The sequence below is a fragment of the Rana temporaria genome, chromosome 2 (genome assembly GCF_905171775.1).
Source record: "Rana temporaria chromosome 2, aRanTem1.1, whole genome shotgun sequence".
NCBI classification, from domain to species: Eukaryota; Metazoa; Chordata; class Amphibia; order Anura; family Ranidae; genus Rana; species Rana temporaria.
Genome location: NC_053490.1, coordinates 2,658,257 through 2,677,413, shown reverse-complemented (window position 1 = coordinate 2,677,413; position 19,157 = coordinate 2,658,257). Strand labels below are relative to the sequence as shown.

The 19,157-nt window shown below is 50.5% G+C and overlaps 2 protein-coding genes and 1 pseudogene across 3 annotated transcripts in view; 1 reads left to right on the top strand and 2 right to left on the bottom strand.

The window, feature by feature from the left end:
• LOC120926518 overlaps positions 1–19,157 on the top strand; it is a 574,555-nt pseudogene that overhangs the window by 439,262 nt on the left and 116,136 nt on the right.
• The window catches only part of LOC120928403 (zinc finger protein 300-like), a 1,021,177-nt gene that overhangs the window by 916,107 nt on the left and 85,913 nt on the right, over positions 1–19,157 (bottom strand). The window lies entirely within an intron of this gene.
• Positions 147–6,884, bottom strand: LOC120928404 (cyclin-dependent kinase 11B-like). Its single transcript, XM_040339506.1, has 6 exons — positions 6,514–6,884; positions 3,472–3,596; positions 3,295–3,384; positions 2,224–2,286; positions 1,972–2,070; positions 147–531 (listed from the first exon to the last, which is right to left on the bottom strand). Exons 1-6 carry the CDS (start codon positions 6,882–6,884, stop codon positions 161–163), a joined length of 1,119 nt encoding a protein of 372 aa, XP_040195440.1. The 3' UTR covers positions 147–160.

The window sequence follows — 19,157 nt, the reverse complement described above, 5'->3', positions numbered from 1 at the left end:
GGTTAAATGTAAGTTAGTAACAATACATGGACTAGTTCATTTACATACAGTACATCACCTAATGAACCTAACAAGGAAAGCAAAACTCAAGAAAACAATTATTTCTGAATAATTTTTTTTTTTATTGAAAACAAAAACATGTAAAAAAAAAAAAGGCCCCTCATTCATTTCCCTCCAACCTGGTGACCAGGCGCTCAAGTGTGGAGTGAATGGCTGCCAAACTGCTGCTAACCATCCTCCTAGTTGCCCTTTGGTACCTCTCCAGAGCCATCTGCCGTCGATTTAGGAGGGCCAGGGCTTGAGACAGCCTCCTATAGGGTCTCCTTGGCTCTGGAGAGTGGGCGTGTCCTGGACCTGTTTGATGTGGGGAGGAGGTGCCCGTGCCAATTTGTAGGTGGGGGGATGCTGAAGGGTGGAGGAGATCACGCGCTGGAGAAACTGCTGGGGAGGGAGGACTGTGATCCGAACCAGGCGCGTGCAGGTTCAGGTCTTCCTCCACTGCCCGGAGGTCTAGAATGTATTCATCCTGATCTGTGAAGAAAAGAAAATACATTAGATAGATAATACAATAGAAATACACATGGCTTCTTCACCCTAACATTATATAAAGGCAATTATCTCCCAGCCCTTGTAGACAATCATGTAACATCTTGAGATGTTTTCACTTACATACCAGTTTTCAATTTTTGATATTCAGTGAGATGCACCTAATCAATTTGTGTGTAGGAGATAGTGGTGTCTGTCTGTGTCAATTCGCTGCATCATCCCAAAGTTTGCAGAGCTGTGCAGGAAGGTGTAGTACTTTACTGTACTGACTCTGACCAGGGCGGAGCTGAGTGTCCTCCCCAGGCCAGGGGGTCAGAATACAAAGGGATTCCCTTCTACACATCAAGCAGTGTAAAGGGGAATCTCCGCAAGATTTTATCCGCTTGGTGGCATGGCGCATCCACTTGGTCCCTGGAGAAAATCTAAAGGTGTAATGGACACCTAAGTGCTGACCGACCGACCACCACTAACTAATCTACCTCATCAAGACTGACTGACTGTCGCAAATATGGAAGAAAAAATTTGCACTTGCAAGTATAAAAAAATTAGCTATACCAGCTATTAACAATAACACTACACACACCAAAGAGAAGCCATTTAATCCATTGCATTAGGGATGACCTAAGGTCACAAGGTCATTTACAATTTTTTGCTTTAGATCAGGGGTCTCCAAACTTTTCAAACAAAGGGCCAGTTTATTGTCCTTCAGGCTTTAGGAGGGCCGGGTTGTGTCTGTAGCTAGCGGGGGTCGAAATGTTCGGGGCCCGGCATCAGTAAGAATAAATATGGCCAAAGGGTTGGTGGGCACTGGGCAATAGAACGTGTAGTGCCCCTCTTAGTAGGAGGAATAATATCCCATCAATGGTATCAGTGGAGGAAATAGTGCCCCATTGTTGGTGCCAGTGGGAGTAATAGTGTCCAAGGGATGGATAAAGGCTAGCAAGGGGCCACATCTAGCTAGCCCTCGGGCCACAGTTTGGAGACCCCTGCTTTAGATGATGCCAAAGGTGAGGCACCAGACATCATGAGGAAAGTGTTAATGCATGCATCAGGGGCATGGCAGAGATTGAACATGTCCAGGGACTGCCAGCCAATAGCTGGAGATTTTTGTCTGACACACCCCCTCCAGCCAGCTGTGTCATTCACGATGGCAGTGATTGGCTCAGACTGGGAATCTGAACTGCAGCAAGAAGGTGGCGTGATCAGGGAAGTGACGTTAAGGGTTTAACAAGGCAGCACAGGTAATGCTAACAGGAAGACTGGAATCAACTGCAGAGGGGGACTGATAAATAATTAATAATGGCAGCTCAACCAAAGCCTTGCAGAAGAAATCACAACCATTTCTACACAAGGTATGCCGTTAGCATTTCATTTTTTAAATACTATATTTGCCTGGAAAATACAAAAAAAAAGTATACTACTTACCCCCTGGACCTGACGCGCCTGGCTGTTGGACACCATCCTGAGCATCCCCAGCAGCCTCTCCAGGGCAGATCTCCTCCACCTCCTGCTCAGCCTCAGTAGCTGTTGATTAAGAATAATATAGAAAAGAACATTACAATCTGCAGTCACTAGTGTACAACAATCTCACACATTAGTATAAGAACATTGAAAGATGTACGGTATGATCATCATCATCACTCAGCAGCAGATACCAGCAAGATTATACGAACTTACATGTGGGCGTTCCCGCCTCAGCCTCCTCCTCCTCCTGCGTCTCCCCCTCTGACTGGATGACACCTATTTATTTAATAAAGGAGAAATGTTGAACGTTACAATGTCCAATCTTCAAAGAAACAAAAATACTATACAATGTATTATATTATCTCTCTATTACCATGGGCAATACAGGGCAGGTCACTGGTCACTAATTATCTACAAAGCATTCACCATTTAGAAAAAATCTGTTGAAAAATAAAGAGGTACTTACCTGTCCTGGTTCCAGCGACCACCACTGATCAGGCGTCTCAGTTCAGACCGCGACGTTCTGTCAAATTGCGTAAGTTACGCAAACACTTGCGTTACCTGACAGAGCGTCGCAGAGGCTCTACCTGAGGCTGTCAGTGCTTGAGCGAGAAGCAATGACACTGAAATTGACAATGGAAGGCTGGACAAATGGAAAAGGACCCACTGTATAGTCAGTCACTAGTACCAGTGGTGGCCCATCCATAGGGGGCGCCTGGGCGCCGCCCCCCTCCTGTAGTCCAAAAAAAAAGGGCCCTTTAAGAATGTTTATTTTACTAATACTAACTGCAGTGATGGCGGTCCGTCTATAGAGTGCGCTGCAGCGCCACCCCCTCTGGCTCTCGCAAATAACATACATTAATTTATTGCATGAATGTATGTTATTGTTGCCAGCTGCGGAAGTGCCTATCAGAGCACAGCGGCGACAATGGGCACAGAGGCGACAAAGGGCACAGTGGCATCAATGGGTACAGTGGTGACAATGGGCACAGTGGTGACAATGGGCACAGTGGCGACAATGGGCACCGTGGTGACAATTAAAGGGCACAGTGACATGCACAGTGGCAACAATGGGCAGTGGGCACAGTGGTAACAATTGGCACAGTGGCTGCGTTTGATGGCATGGCACAGTGGTGATAATTGATGGCACAGTGGCTGCATTTGATAGGCACAGTGAGGCTGCAATTTATTTATTTTCGCTTGCGCCCCCCAAACATTTAGAGCACCGGCAGCCGCCACTGACAACTAGTACACTACTAGTACTACTACTAGAACACTACTTACTGTTACTGCTTGAGGAAGAACTTGAGGAAGAACTTGAGGACTCCTGCTCCTCCTCCCTCCGCTTCCGGCGCCGCTGGGCCTTGATACGAACTTTAAATAAAATCAAAACACAACATGGTAAATGTCCGATGCTTGACAAAAAAAATGTCTTGCACACAATGCAATCCTGAGACCAACCTTGGTGAGCCTGCAGCTGGGTGATCTCATCCTCCCCTATCCCAGCTAATAGCTCGGCCTCGTGGGGGAGGAGAGATAACGGCTGTCCTCGGCGCCCCGGCTGCCCGCGTTTGCGCACAATGGAACTGCAAAACAAAAAGAGAAGAGACACGGGTTCCATAATTAAACTACAATTGTAATCTAAAAATGACATCAACACATGAAACAAATGTAGAAAGAAACAATACAAATGAAATTTTTGGATTAGGCGCACTTTTTCATGTAGCACAAGATTTGCAAAAAAAGCTCCATATGTGGTGGGAAAAAGGGCGTGAATTTGATTTGGGTAGTACAGCGCAGGAGCGTGCAATTGTCAGTAAAAGCTGCAACACGCTAAATATAAATACAAGAATGTGGCCTGGTCAGAAAGGGTGCGCAATCTACAGGTGATTCCTCTTACAATGATCGTGGCAAATATATTTAACCGCTAGCGCCTGCACTATTGCCAAATGACAGCTACAGCACAGACCCCAATTGCCGGTAGGACATCAATATATGTCCTTCCCTTTGCGTGCGCCCCCTGCAGGGCGTGCTGTGATCACCGAGTCACTGAGACTCAGGTGATCACGGATCCGAGTAAGGGGCCCGTTCCATGTGATCAGCTATCAGCCAATGACAGCTGATCATGTGATCAAAACAACGTTTGGTAATGTTTTTTTTTTTCCTCCGCGCGGTCACAGCGTGAGGAGAAAAAGGCGATCACTGGCTGTTGAGTAAGCAGGGCCGGTGCTACCACTAGGCATAATAGGCAGCCGCCTAGGGCGCCCTGCTGCTTAGGGCGCCCGGCCACTGATGTTTCTACTCTCTTCTCTCTGCAGCAAGCAACTAAGTCTCAGCATCAGCTGGCAGCCGCCGCTCCGTTCACACAGCGGCCTCGGAGAACTGTGTCTCTGTCCCGACTCACAAATTAATGGAAGCAAGCAAACATTCATTGGTGGGAACTGGTAGGCTGCATTGATGGGCACTGGTAGGCTGCATATGTTTGGTGTTGGTGAAGCTGCATTTATGGGCACTGGCGAGGCTACATTTGATGGGCGCTGGTGAGGCTGCATTGATGGGCATTGGTGAGGCTGCAATAATGGGCTCTGGTAGGCTGCATTGATGGGCACTGGTAGGCTGCATTTGTTTGGTGTTGGTGAATCTGCATTTATGGGCACTGGCGAGGCTACATTTGATGGGCGCTGGTGAGGCTGCATTGATGGGCATTGGTGAGGCTGCAATAATGGGCTCTGGTAGGCTGCATTGATGGGCACTGGTAGGCTGCATTTGTTTGGTGTTGGTGAAGCTGCATTGATGGGTGCTGGTAGAGGCTGCATTTGATAGGCGCAGGTGAGGCTGCATTGATGGGCACTAGTAGGCTGCATTTGATGGGCACTGGTAAAGCTGCATTGATGGGCACTGGCAAGGGTGCATTTGATGGGTGCTGGTGAGGCTACATCTGATGGGTGCTGGTGAGGCTACATCTGATGGGTGCTGGTGAAGCTGCATTGATGGGCGCTGGTGAGGCTGCATTGATGGGTGCTGGTGAAGCTGCATTGATGGGTGCTGGTGAGGCTGCATTGATGGGTGCTGGTAGAGGCTGCATTTGATAGGCGCGGGTGAGGCTGCATTGATGGGCACTAGTAGGCTGCATTCATGGGCACTGGTAGGCTGCATTCGATGGGCGCTGGTAAAGGCTGCATTTGATAGGCGCGGGTGAGGCTGCATTGATGGGCACTAGTAGGCTGCATTCGATGGGCGCTGGTAAGGCTGCATTTGTTTGGTGTTGGTGAAGCTGCATTGATGGGTGCTGGTAGAGGCTGCATTTGATAGGCGCGGGTGAGGCTGCATTGATGGGCACTAGTAGGCTGCATTCATGGGCACTGGTGAGGCTGCATTTGATGGGTGCTGGTGAGGCTGCATTGATGGGCGCTGGTGAAGCTGCATTGATGGGCGCTGGTAAAACTGCATTGATGGGCACTGGCGAGGGTGCATTTGATGGGTGCTGGTGAGGCTACATCTGATGGGTGCTGGTGAGGCTGCATTGATGGGTACTGGTGAAGCTGCATTGATGGGTGCTGGTGAGGCTACATCTAATGGGTGCTGGTGAGGCTGCATTGATGGGTGCTGGTGAGGCTACATCTGATGGGTGCTGGTGAGGCTGCATTGATGGGCGCTGGTGAGGCTGCATTGATGGGTCCTTCATTAAAAAGGTGGGGTTTACATTGGCAGGGGAAAGGGGGTGGAGTCAAGGGTGGAGCCAAGGGGATGGCAAATTGAGGTTTCGCCTAGGGTGTCAAAAATGCTTGCACCAGCCCTGTGAGTAAGGGACATCGATCCCCAGTGGAAGAGGCAATTCTGCCTCAGTGGACACAAGTAGTGTACCACTTGCCAGTGCCCCCTGCCAATGCCCACAGTGACCACCAGTGCCACCTGTCAGTGCTAGACTACTACCTACCAATGCCCATCAGTGCCACCTAACAATGCCCACCAGTGGTGCCAGACAGTGCCTCATCAGTGCCACCTAGCAGTGCTGCCTATCAATGTCACCTACCAGTGCACATCATTGTCACCCATCACTGACACCTATCAGTGCCACCTATTAGTGCCAATTCTCAGTGCCCACCAGTTCCACCTATCAATGCCCTTCAGTGCCACCCATCTGTGCCACCTGAGTGCCGCCCTTTTGGTGCCCACCAGTGCCGCCTTACCAGTGCCCAATCAGTGCTGCCTTATCGGTGCCCATCCGTGCAGCCCATCAGTGCCACCTATCAGTGCCCAATGCCCATTGGTGCAGCCTTATCAGCATACATCAATGAAGTGATCAAATACCACCAAAGACAGCTCTATTTGTGGGGAAAAAAAGGGCTTCAATTTTGTTTTGGAGCCACACACAATTTACAGTTAAAGTGATGCAGTGCCAAAACACATAAAACTGGCACGGTCATTTGGCAGCCAAATCCTCTGGGGCTGAACTGGTTAAAATGTAAACAAATTAAAATAAATCAGACACGTTATACTTACCGCTTTATGTCGCTAAATTTCTTCCGACAGGCAGTCGGGTCACGCCGATGGCGATACATCGCCTCAACTTTCCTGGAGATCTCCTCCCACTTCTCCAACTTCCACTGCGGGCTAGTCTCCCTGGAGCGGGGACCACACAGCTGCATCCAGCAAGGAAGCGTTTCCCGGACAAGCACCTGGGACTCAATATGAGTCCAGGTGATGTTTCGCTTCCTGCTGGGTGCAGATTGTGTCCCCCTGCGCCGCCTTTTGGGTGATGGAGAACTTGGAGAAGTTGGAGGAGCTGGGGAATGTTCTGGCAGTGGTTCAGGAACTTCAGGTTCAGTGCTAGGTCCAGGAACCAGCATGAGGTCCTGGCTGAGCGCCGCCATGCCGTCATATTGGAGCCAGAGATGGAGACGAATGTGAAACTAAGTTGGCTACATTAGGAATGGAACGACGAAAATTCGACATAGAATCGAAAATAGCTGAATCTGACTGTCATTGAAGGCTTATGGTGTAAAAATAAATGTACAATTCGGCGTAAAAAATTCGAAGTTCCGTCGAATTTTTTTTTTAAACCATTCGACAGAAACCAAGTATTATTGAATTTTCGGACGAAAGCTATTCCCCAACGAAAAACGAAATACATCAAAACGATTTTCGGGAGTAACTAAATAAATTTATTTTTCAAAACGAAAACGAAAAACGAAACGAAATATTCAAGTCTGCACATGTCTAGTGGTCAGTATGCCTAAAAGGGGCCAAAAAAAGCAAAGGACACAGGGGTACATGATGAAAATGTTTAATGCAAATGAAAAGACAACCTAATCAGTAAGGTGCATAAAGGCCCGAGCCATCTCAACCTGCGGATCTGGAATATATCTGGCATAGCAACCCGAATTCCACCTCCCCAACTTCCTGATGATGTGGGCCGGGATTCCTTGACGGGATGCTGCCGAGGCTGCCCCAATCCTGAATGAATGACCCGACCAGTTTGCTGGGTTTAACCCCAACCTAGCCCACAACGTGTGGCAATGGCTGGTGAACTGGGCCGTCGTGAGAGGAGCCACCGGGAAAGGGAGCAAGGGACTGTCCATGGGTTTGTTGCCAATCAACACCCTGAGCTGATCTAGCACCATCACAGGACACCACGACCCACCAGTCTCGAAGTACGTCACGTTGGTGCCAGCCCCCACCTGCTGGGTCTTGCAGGCTGTCAAAAGTAAATTATAACAGTGTGGATGTTTGGCCAACTGACCGATCGTGAGGACCCGGGAACCAGGACCGGAACGGCAAAATTCGCCTGGCCTGAGGAACCCAAAAAAGGCTAAGTAAATGGCCGCTTTAAGTACCCCACTGAGGAACCTCCCGAACGGTAGCCCATCCAGCAACCCGGACATGCCACGGAAAATGTGCCCTGTGACTGGGAGACGGCAAGTGGTAACTGGAGGGCACCTCCTCTGTACACCCCTTAACGCAGCCTTGATGATGTGGGCTGAAAAAGGAGAAGTACGATTGGGATCCTGCAGGGACAGGTGGTGCTGCACCCCGGCGAGGTATGCCCTGATGGTGCCATGAGACAACCTCAGCCGAGTGTGGCAGTGAGTGACAAATGCCAACAAGAAACTGACATCGATGCTGTTGCCACAGGGGTGCAAAGACTGAAAGACCAGGAAGGCCTTCCAGGCCATGGCGTAAGCCTTCCTGGTGTTGCTTGCCAGAGACGCCCCAACTAAATCTGCCGCTTCGCGCAAGAGGGTGTCTAGTCCAGCATCAGCAGGGAAGCCCGCGGGGATGGTGTGGCCTGTGCATCGGCCTGCGGGACCTGTAGGAAAAAAGACGGGAAATTGAGCCGAGAAAGGGCATCAGCCGCACCATTCTCCGCCCCACTGATGAACCTGCACAGGAAATGGAACTTGTGACGCAGGGACAACCAAATTAACCTGCGTACCAAGGACATAATGACCAAGGACCGGGACCTACCCTTGGTGATGATCTCTACGGCCGCCTGGTTGTCCGTGGAGAACACCACTGTCTGCCCTGCCCACGAACCGCCCCACACCCAGGCTGCGGCCACTATGAGGTAGATCTCAAACAAGGCAGATGATTCCGTGAACCCCGGAATGGCCAAAACCTCCTCCGGCCAGGGACCTGCCAACCAATGAGTGCCAAAAATAGCAGCGTAACCCACCGTGGCCGCCGGCGTCAGTTCCTACCTGGGGAGAGGAGCAAGACTCCCCAGGAATAAACATGGCGACCCCATTCCAATGTCGGAGGAAATCGTCCCACATGCGGAGGTCAGCCAACGCGGCTGCGTCTAGTTTGACCCGTGAGTCTGAATCTGGTGCTGACGGCAGCAAGGCTAACAACCTGGAAATGAAAGATCTACCCTGTGGGATGACGCGCATGGCGAAGTTTAACATGCCCAGAAGAGACAACAACTCCACCCTGGTACAAACCCGAGAGACCGAGAAGGTATGAATACATTCTCTGATCCTGGCGAGTTTGTCAGCCGGGAGCCTGGCTTGCATGGCTTTAGTGTCCAAGATGACCCCCAAAAAGGTGAGAGTCCACGCTGGGCCCTCAAGTTTTTTGGTAGCCAGGGGCACGTTTAGCGCAGAAAAAACAGCCACTAGTTTCTGCAAATCCAAAGGGGTGCGCTGGGGACTCTCGATGAGGAGGAAGTCATCCAGGTAATGGATGACCGCCTGACATCGCTCCTTGTACCAGAATCCATTCAAGCGCTTGGGCAAACACATCAAAAAGCCAAGGACTACTTTTGGACCCGAAGGTGAGTCTGGTGGCAAAATAATACAACTCTCTCCACTTGATCCCGTGCCACTGCCAAAGTGACGGCGTGATCGGGAGGAGTTTGAAGGCGTCCGCTATGTCTGCCTTGGACAGCCAGGCGCCCGGCCCTACCTCGATGACTCGCTGGATGGCCTGATCTATTGACGCATACTTGAGGGAAAACTCCTCTGATGGAATTAAAGAATTGAGGCTGGGAACAGCGGAGCAATGAGGGGCGGACAAGTCATAAATTAATCTTTGTTTATTTGAGAATTTCCCCTTGACCAGACCAAGCCTGGAAAGGAGATACAGCGAAAGGGCCAATGACAAAACCCTTGTCCAGTTCGGACTGCAGTAAGGTGTCCACCGCCCTCAAGTCCCCGCAACATGACCTGAGATTGGGACATTCGAAGGTCTGCAGTGGTAAGGTAATGAACCCGGTGTGAAAGCCCTGAGTAAAACCCTTCACCAAAAAGGGGCCTAGCTCTGCGGATGGGTGGGAGGACAGCCAGTCCTGCAGCAACCCAACGTTGATGTGGCTTAGTCAGCTATTTTTTGACAACCTCAGAGAACAGGTAGACTTCGGATGGGCCCTGAAACATCCTGAACAGATGTGTAGCAACCGGCACTGACCGTAGTTGCAAACCCCGTGGTTAAAGTTGTTGCAAATAGGGGATTTCCCCAAATACTGAATAGGCCGGCCCAACTTGTCCACAGTGGGTGCCTGTGCTGGTGCTGGGAGTGACCCGGGGAAGGCTCTGGAAGTGCCTGGAAGGGCCGAAGCTTCCGAGTTGGGGCACCAATAAGCCGTGTGGGAAGACGACTGGCAGGTAGCGCAAACTGGTGACCTTAACCCCGCAAAATGGCGGCAGAACAGTTCCGTATCCACACGGCTCCAAACTGCCACCACCTGGTGCTGGGCCCACAAAGCGGCTGCTTTGGCGGAAAATGAACGGTGGTAGTCATAGAACGCCGAGCCTCCGAATTTGTGACCCAACTCCACGACAGCGTAGAGATAGTGGTCCAACTCTTCTCTTCTGAGGGGGTTCGCAGAGCAGACCACATCCCTAAACAAGCTGAACGCTAGCACGAACTCGGGGATGGAAAGCTTCCGGTTCAGTCTATGATCCCTGGCTTTGATGATCACAGAAACGTCCCCACAGGCGTAGGACTTGTTGTCAGCCAAGTCGTGGGTGGCTATCAACAAGGACGCCAGGTTGACGTCCTTCCCATCAAGGATGTCCTTCCTGATGCCTGTCGGGATAAAATGCGCAGGGGTGACAGAAGGGACACCGGGACTAGTACCTGATAGCGGGGGCCCAGGAATCATGGGAGCCTCGGGGACTACCAAGACTTCCGGAACAGCCGGGACCACAGGGGCAGGAACTGGGCTGGCCTCCAGCACTTCTACCCTGGCCCTCAGGTCCTGAAAAGAGCCCGCTAGGGAGTTGAGGGTGGAATGGATTTGCGTCAGGGATGCGGCCATGGCCCGCAGAGTGACCTGTTCCGCACTGTCTGTACTGGCCGGGGAGGGGAACAAAAGTCTGAAAAGCTCAGCTTTGCGAGCTGAAGCCGGGTGGGAAATTCCCCTGCGCCGTAACTCTGCAATCAATCTTGGCACGGTCCAAGCTCTCAAGGTAGGCGTGGCGCCCCGATCTGATCCCCTCGCCGACCCCCTAGCTGAAGCAGGGGAACCCGAGACGAACTCCTCGATATCCGCCGCTTGCGACATGCCCTGAAAAATTGATGGAAAACAAAACACCGTGATAGAGCCTCTCACAGACCAATAAGGAAAAAACACCGCCTAATCCCCCCCCCCCACTCTTGAACCCACCTAACCCGGATCGGAACAAACCTAACCCCCCCCCCCACAGGAAAGGCCGAGCCATCTGCCGACGCAGACAAATTAAAAACGAACCACTCAGGCCCCCCCTCCTAGGACCTTGAAACGAGACAGGTCCCAACGCTTTAGGAGCTGCTGAGTAACTATATGGGTGATGAACAAGGATCCGAACAGGTGAGTAGACTTGCCACTGCTCAAGTCAATTAAAAAACGAAACAACTCAACCTGTCACAACCTAAACGATTTAGGTGACCCTCAGTGGCAGGCAAACCCTTGATGCCCGGGGACAGATCGGGTTAGGTTCCTGGAACCCGGCTTACCTTTACCGGAAGTCCTGCACCTAACAGGAACCTTGCGTCTGGTACCTGTAACAAAAGACGTAAAGGACTGAAGTGCGACAGTCCCCCCTGGACGAACCAGGAACAACGAGTGTTCAACGAAGTGCCACGTGAAGCATAAAAATGGAGAAAGTGACCCATACCAGCCGGTTGAGGAGAACTTGCCACCGACCAAGTCATTTAAGAACGAACATCTCAAACCGTACCAGCCCACCGTTGTGGAAAAAAAGGTCCATGCGACTCCACCCCCCCCCCCAACCTGCGGAAACTCACCCCACCTTCTGCTGGTGATACCTGTGACAGTGACGTGGAACCCTCACCCTGCGTGTGAACAATTTGCGGAAAAAAAAACGAAACGAAATGCCTGACACTCACTGCAACAGTTTTGCCACGAAACCCTGTACTTTACGTGAAAACGAGACTGCACGAAAACAGTCCTGGAACAGAGAAAAAGAAAAAGAGAAAACAAACGAAAGCCATGAAGGAAAACGATAGACATGTATCAACAAGACAAAAATTGCTGCGAGAGATAACAAACGACAATGGAGATTGTGCCACGACTGGCGTAACAAAAGCGTACGAACGCATGCGCTTGGCTGGCTTACCTGGAAAAGGTACTTCGTTCGCCTGGAGTGGTTCACCCCAGGGATACCAGGACCTCAGAGTGACCAGGACCTCAGAGTGACACCCTATCGGGTACTGTCCCAGCAAAACACTTTCCCAGCTGCCGCTTGGAGGGATGCGGAGGATCAAGAGATATCTCCTAACTGGGACATATGTATGACATGAATTTAACACCTGGAGTACATTGACAGAAAATAACCTATGCAGGGAATGAAAAGCATGACATTGGCTGAAAAAAAGGTCTCCGCCGTAACTAAACACTGCCTGAGTACAGCAGCGCCCCCCCCCAGGTCTCCTCACCAACTATGCATAGAGCCTCAGAACCCCCCCCCCCCCTCCCACCCGAGGTCCCCTCACCTCCATGCAGCCAGGGCCGGAGCGCCACAGGACCCCCCCCCCTCACCCCAAGGTCTCCTCACCTGCCATACCGCTGCAAACCACGGAACCCCCCCCCCCCCTTCCGATGCTGGAGTCAGATTTGATGTGCCCAGTGCTGCCAGAAAAAAGCCCCTCCCCTCGATACCTGCAAGTAGCGGCCGAGCGAGGAGAAAGGAAACACCCTGTGAGGCTGCCGTTGAAGTCGATGGGCCGTGGGCGCCGAAATGCCGAGGAGCCGGGGAGCAGTGAAGCCGAGGATCCGTGAGGCCGAACGAGCCGCCTCTCCGCCGCGTGGAGCCGATGCGTCCCCTGCTGATGACGTCACGCCGACGTGCACGTCAACAAACGAGAAGGTCCAGCCGTGGGGAAGGAGAAAGGAGGGCGGGTTTATGAACCCCCCGACTCCTCCTACAAATTCAGGCCCGCCTACGGCCGGCCTTCCCATTTAATGTATTTTTACAGAAAACATGCATTTGATAAACAGCTGCGCTAATATGCTGTGACATAAAAAAAAGCAAATACCACCATTTTATTCTCTAGGGTCTCTGTTTTCACAAAATAAACAATGTTTGGGGGTTTTAAAGCGGTCCTCCACCCTAAAGTGGAGTCCCGCTGATCGGAACCCTCCCCCCCTCCGGTGTCACATTTGACACCTTTCAGGGGGGAGGGGGGTGCAGACACCTGTCTAAAGACAGGTATTTGCACCCACTTCCGGCCACACGCTACGGGCGAAAGACGGGCATTCCGTCACATCCCGTCTGTCGCCCGTTGTGTGCTGGGAACACTCGGCTCCCAGCACACAGCGTGTGAGCCAATCGGCGGGCGCAGCGCGACTCGCGCATGCGCCGTAGGGAACCGGGCAGTGAAGCCGCAGCGCTTCACTTCCTGGTTCCCTCACCGTGGATGGAGGGGGGAGCAGCAGGGTGACGAGCGATCGGCTCATCCTCTGCTGCGATCACCGCTGGACTCCAGGACAGGTAAGTGTCCTTATATTAAAAGTCAGCAGCTGCAGTATTTGTAGCTGCTAGCTTTTAATATATTGTTTTAGTGGCACATCCGCTTTAAGTAATCATCTGGCCTAAAATGTGAATTTATCCATGTGCATAAAAAGACAAAAGCAACTCTGACAGTGAAAGAAACAACATCAGCAATGTATAAAATTATTATGAAAACTATAGTAACAACTAATGGCTTAAGAAGAAAACCCACCATATTACTCAACCGAGTTCCAACTCAACCCCTCCAAGAAAATGGACCCCACTTCCTCCCACCCAGGTGCCGGTTGGATCCCCTTTACCTTGTGTAGATATCTCCTTCTGAGATCCTCATGATATAAAACAAATGTACAACACTCTCTATGTGACACCAGTGCCACAAAGAATGTCAGGGACCACCATGTCAGGGACCACCATGTCAGGGACCACCATGTCAGGGACCACCATGTCAGGGACCACCAGTGCAGAGCGGGGATATTATCAGTTATTACTTGTATATACACAGCAGGGATCTCCCGCGGTGTCTGATATTGTTATATGAGAATGCCGACCGATGATGCCCCGCCCCCACTATTATGATTGACAGCGCACTGTTCTTATAACTTCGGGGGTGGGACATCAGCATTGGTGTGCTTGTATACTATACCTGACACAGTGGGATATCCCTGCTGTGTCATACAATTACTGATGATAATCCCGCTCTGCACAGAGATAGCAGGCGGGGGCGGGAGTGGTGCAGGGGGGGAGGGAATAGAGTAAAGGGGGATGGAGTGGAGGTGAAGTGGAGAGGCGGTGACTGGCAGGAGCAGAGGAGGAGGAGGGAGGATAGAGGAGAAGGAGGGCACCTCCTCCATGGGCGGCACAGACTGGGGGCTGTGAGACCCCCTCTGCCCACAACATGTCTGCTTCCTTCTGCTCGGCTTTCAGAGGACTACAAGGGGGCGTGTCAGACCGATGGCTGAGCTCAGGAGAGGGAAAGCAGCCAGCGGACTTACAAACAGGAAGTCAGCAGGCAATAAAGTTTTTTCAGCAAGTTCAGCAGCCTATTACAGGGGAACTACAGAGCTCAGAAGAACATGGATGGCAAAGTGGGTGAATGTAGGAGATCAGCAACAAGGACATGGAAACAAAATTTGGCCGGAGTTCTGCTTTAAGGTTTAAACCACCATATGAATGAAAACTGACAGTTGTAAGAACCCCCGGCAGTGTTATATGGTGTTTCCCATCCCCTCCAACTGCTATTTTTGACAAATAGCTTGGCCTTCTACAGGAAGTAGAAGAAAACAGATCTACTGGGAGGGTCAACAGGTAATAAAAATGTTACAAGGGGAAACTCGGAAAAACAAAAACATCTACGCGAATAACAGATTGCACCATTTATGGAATCAGTTACACTTTAGTGCCAACATCATAACATTTCCAGGGATAAGAAGTGTTCTTTACAAACTTTACCCCAAAAAGAGATCTGTCCAATCAGAGTCATTAAAGTGAACCCCATTCAGAGGAATTTCAGCCTCCTAGTGAAAGTATGAGTACTGTTGAATGAATCCCATAAACAGCAGCAACTCAATGTTGGACGTCCTACACCAGCTTGGGAAGTTGCTTTCTCACTGAACAGAGACTTCTCCCTGGCTGGTGTCCCAACTACAGACCTGCCTGTAAAGCTGTCATCTATGAGAGGAGAGGAAACACGGAAAGGAAGCATTGATCGTGAAGAGGGAGGTGGGACGTGTAATGGGAGGTGTGGACAAGGTGGGCTTAGCTGGGGCCCTCAAGCCTGGCTGATGAAGTATCAACAGTCAGAAGAATTTGGAATGAGCTTTCATAATTTGGAAGGTTCGGCAAGATGCCACTTGACCACTAGTCTTTGTACGGCGGCAGTGTTGGTCATGTATTAGCTCAGGATCTGTCAATGAAGAAAACATTTGGGATCACAGCTCAGTTAGTGAATGATGAAATACATTACATGTTCAGACAAAGCTCCATGAAAAAAAGGTAAACAGGGAGCTGCGGTGGCTCAATGCGATTGGCACTGCGCTGACAAGCCATTCACCTCTGCAGCTAGAGGTTCGGATCCTGGTCTCAGCTACATGTGAATTGAGTTTGGTGGTCTCAGCCCGGCTCCCGGTGGGTGTGCTATGCAAGGTAAGCCTGCGCTTAGTATGCCCACCCCCCTCCCACAAAAAAAAACACCACACTTACACGCACTCGAAATTGGGGTAACATGCACGCACTTTGACCACAGGGGGCCAGATTCATGAAGCACTTACACCGTTTTTTTGGTAGATGCACGGCGTAAGTGCAGATTTGCGCCGGCGGATCGCTGCGCCTTACCCAGAGAACCAGATTACGCCTCCAAATAGACTTCATCGCCTCGGTGTAACCTTTCCATGCCGGCGCGGCGTTGGCACAGATTTATGCTGGTCAGATCTGGCGCGGCCATGGTTTTTGTGTTTTAAATATGCAAATTAGGTTTTTGGGCCGATTCATCAACTTAAGCTTGACCGGCGCAGGCTACTCCCGGTGAGCGGAGCTGAAATTTTCAGTGCAAAGTTACACCTCATAAATGCAGGGGTAACTTTGCACCAAACTTGCAGAGGTCAGCTGGAGAGCAGCTAAAGCAGCAGCGTTACAAACGAACTGAGCAACAACACTTGCTGGACAACACATAGAGGCGGTCCCCATGTTGGGAGAGGCCCTCAATAATTACAGCCCTCTCCTCTGGGCTGAAATTGGTCATCCGCCCACCTGAGGATTCCTCATCAGCCATAACTGCCCCACCACAATGCAAACGACCTAGCTTAGAAAAAAAAAGCTTCAGTACATTTGCACCTGCAGGGCGGAAGTCTGGGCTGATTCATGGACTGGGCTTTGGTAGTGGGTCGGCGTAGCTCAGGGATCACGCCGGGGCGCAGTTCTGAGCATGTGCAGATTGGGGCATTTAACCCTGGATGTCTCTGAGCATGTGCGGTCTAAGATGCGCCCCGGCGTGACCCCTGCGCCACGGTCAGCACTTCATTAGCATAGGGTGACTCCCAGTTGGCATTACCCCGCCTTACGCCGTCTAAAATCCGCCCCGCTGTGGCATCGTAGACAAAAAAAGTTTCTTGAATCACCTAACTGCCTCTCCGCGCTGGACCAGTGTAGTCTAAAAATGATGCACCACGCCGGTGCAAATCTGCACCATTGTTCATGAATCTGTCCCACGGTCTCTAAAAAGAGAGGCGAAGGACTAACGGGGCTGGTTGAGCGGGCTAGATCCTCTCACTCCCTTTTAGGGAGTCCCTCTGCCCCGTTGGGCTTCAAAGCGGAGCAGGTAGGGCGGGCTGTGTGGGAGGACCCCCTCACACACCCACCATTGCCACCCGGGGCATGAAGAAAGGTGGCAGATTGCCTCTGGGGGAGGCCTGCCTACTCCCAACTCCTGCGGTCCGGCTCCTCTCTCGAGTACACGCACAAAAAAAAAAAAAAAAAAAAAGGTAAACATGAGAATAACGATGAAAACATTTCAGTCATGGGTGCTTATCTAAAAAAAAATGTCAAAAGGTAAAATATTTGCAGACCTTCTTAGTGTGTGTCTGATGGAGATAAGAACTAAACTCAAAGGCCCAGATTCTTAAAGGACTTACGACAGCGCAGCGCCATGTACACCGTCGTATCTATGCGTCTGATTCTTAGAATCAGTTACGCATAGATATCCATTAGATCCGACAGCCGTCGGATCTTAACTGCATATATTTTTTTGACCGCTAGGTGGTGCTTCCGTCTAATTCCGCGTCGAGTATGCAAATTAGCTAGATACGCAAATTCCCGAACGTACGCGCGGCCGACGCAGTAAAGTTACGACGTTTACGTTAGGCTTTTCCCGGCTTATAGTTGCCCCTGCTATATGAGGCGCAGCCAATGTCACACCCTCCCCGTCAAGGTGATCCAACTTATGTGTTCAAGAACAATTCCAAAAAGGGCAAGGGTCCCCATAAAGGACCTAACCATAAAGGACCCTCTTCCAAAGGGGGGCCAAAACGTTAGTAGTTCTGGTAGAGGTTTGGTACATTACGAACAGGTCTCGTCTCCTCCAACATGGAATAGGGGCTCTGATTACCGTAATTTTCAACCTCCTAATATGGGGTTCGCTGGCCATAATTACGGGACACAACAGAACATTGGCCATGGTGATTTTGGGTACAACGTTTCAACACAGAATCGGTTTATGCCCATTTCCGATTATGATAACAGTGGTAGCCATTTAGCCACTAGGGGAGGTTCTGGATTTACTAACCAACCTAGGAATCCTTTTACCTATCCTCTGGGTTATCCAGAGACTCCTAGTGGTCAGCACGGCTTCAATTATTTTCCACCTGGTAATTCATTTAATCAGAATTGGGATTGGGCCCCCCCAGGCCAGGGCGGCAATATAAGACGAGGAGAGGCACCCGAGGGGGGAGGAGGGCCCAGTCGGCCAAAACGAAAGAGAACCAGGAATAGGTATCTATAATCTCAGCCAGCAAACATTGTCCGATTCAGAGAAGAAACTTTTAGACAAGGGACTGAAATATGCCCCCCCCCCCCCCTAGAAATCTTAGTAAATTTCAAACGTACATGGATGTGCATAAATTTACAAGAAGGCTTAGTATTAAGCAGCATTTTCTCTCTAACCCCATTTCTGGACATCAGGCCACTAGTGAGTATAAACACTCATCCTTGGCTAACGCTTCCCTATTCAATCCACCAGGGTCTTTGGCCCCAAGTATTAAGGTATTTAGGGACGTGGTCCTCAACGATCTCGATAGACTTAAAATAAAAAAAAACGGGGTTACTTACCGGTAACATCCCTTTTCCTGGAGTCTTTCAGGACAGGTACTGTAGAGAGACACAGGCTCCTCCCCTCACAGGAAACACCGCCTTCCAATTAAGAATTTAAGCCTCATCCTCCCTCAGCTCCTCAGTTTTTTCCAGAGTACCTCCGGCCAGCTGGGGAGACACAAGAACACGTCATAAAAGTATAAAATTACATCTTACCTGACGGCCTCGTCTGATGAGTTTCCATAATATCCCCTACAACAAAGAGGGTGGGTACCAGTGCTGTCCTGAAAGACTCCAGGAAAAGGGATGTTACCGGTAAGTAACCCCGTTTTTCCCTGTTCGTCTTTCAGGACAGGTACTGTAGAGAGGATAAGCGAGCACCTTACCCTAGGGTGGGACAACTGCTTGCAGTACTTTGCGTCCAAAAGCCTGGTCTTTGGTTGAAAGTAGGTCCAGTCTGTAATGTTTTACAAACGTTGAGAAACTAGACCATGTTGCAGCCTTGCAGATCTGCTCCGGGGAGGCACCAGCACACTCTGCTTGGGAAGTTGCTACTGCCCTGGTGGAATGAGCCTTGATACCTTGTGGAGGCTCTACTCCCCTAGAAGAATAGGCTAGAACGATGGCTGCCCTTAACCACCTGGCTATCGTGCGTCTAGAAGCCCTGGACCCTTTCCTGGACCCAGAAAACAAAACAAATAGTGAATCAGCTTTCCTGAACTGACTTGTGTAATCCAAGTATTGTAGGACACACCTCCTAACGTCTAGGTTGTGAAACTTGTGTTCCTGTTCCCTCACAGGATTTGAACAAAAAGAAGGCAATGTTATTTCTTGACTTCTGTGAAACTTAGAAGCTACCTTTGGTAGAAAAGCCGGATCTGTCTTAAAAAT

Excerpts from the sequence above, each read along its gene's own strand:
- LOC120928404 (XM_040339506.1), bottom strand. The coding sequence starts at position 6,884 with ATGGCGGCGCTCAGCCAGGACCTCATGCTGGTTCCTGGACCTAGCACT. Across the intron at positions 2,071-2,223 it reads TGAGGCGGGAACGCCCACAT|CTACTGAGGCTGAGCAGGAG; the intron begins GTAAGTTCGTAT and ends CTTAATCAACAG. Across the intron at positions 532-1,971 it reads AGGCGCGTCAGGTCCAGGGG|ATCAGGATGAATACATTCTA; the intron begins GTAAGTAGTATA and ends TTTTCTTCACAG.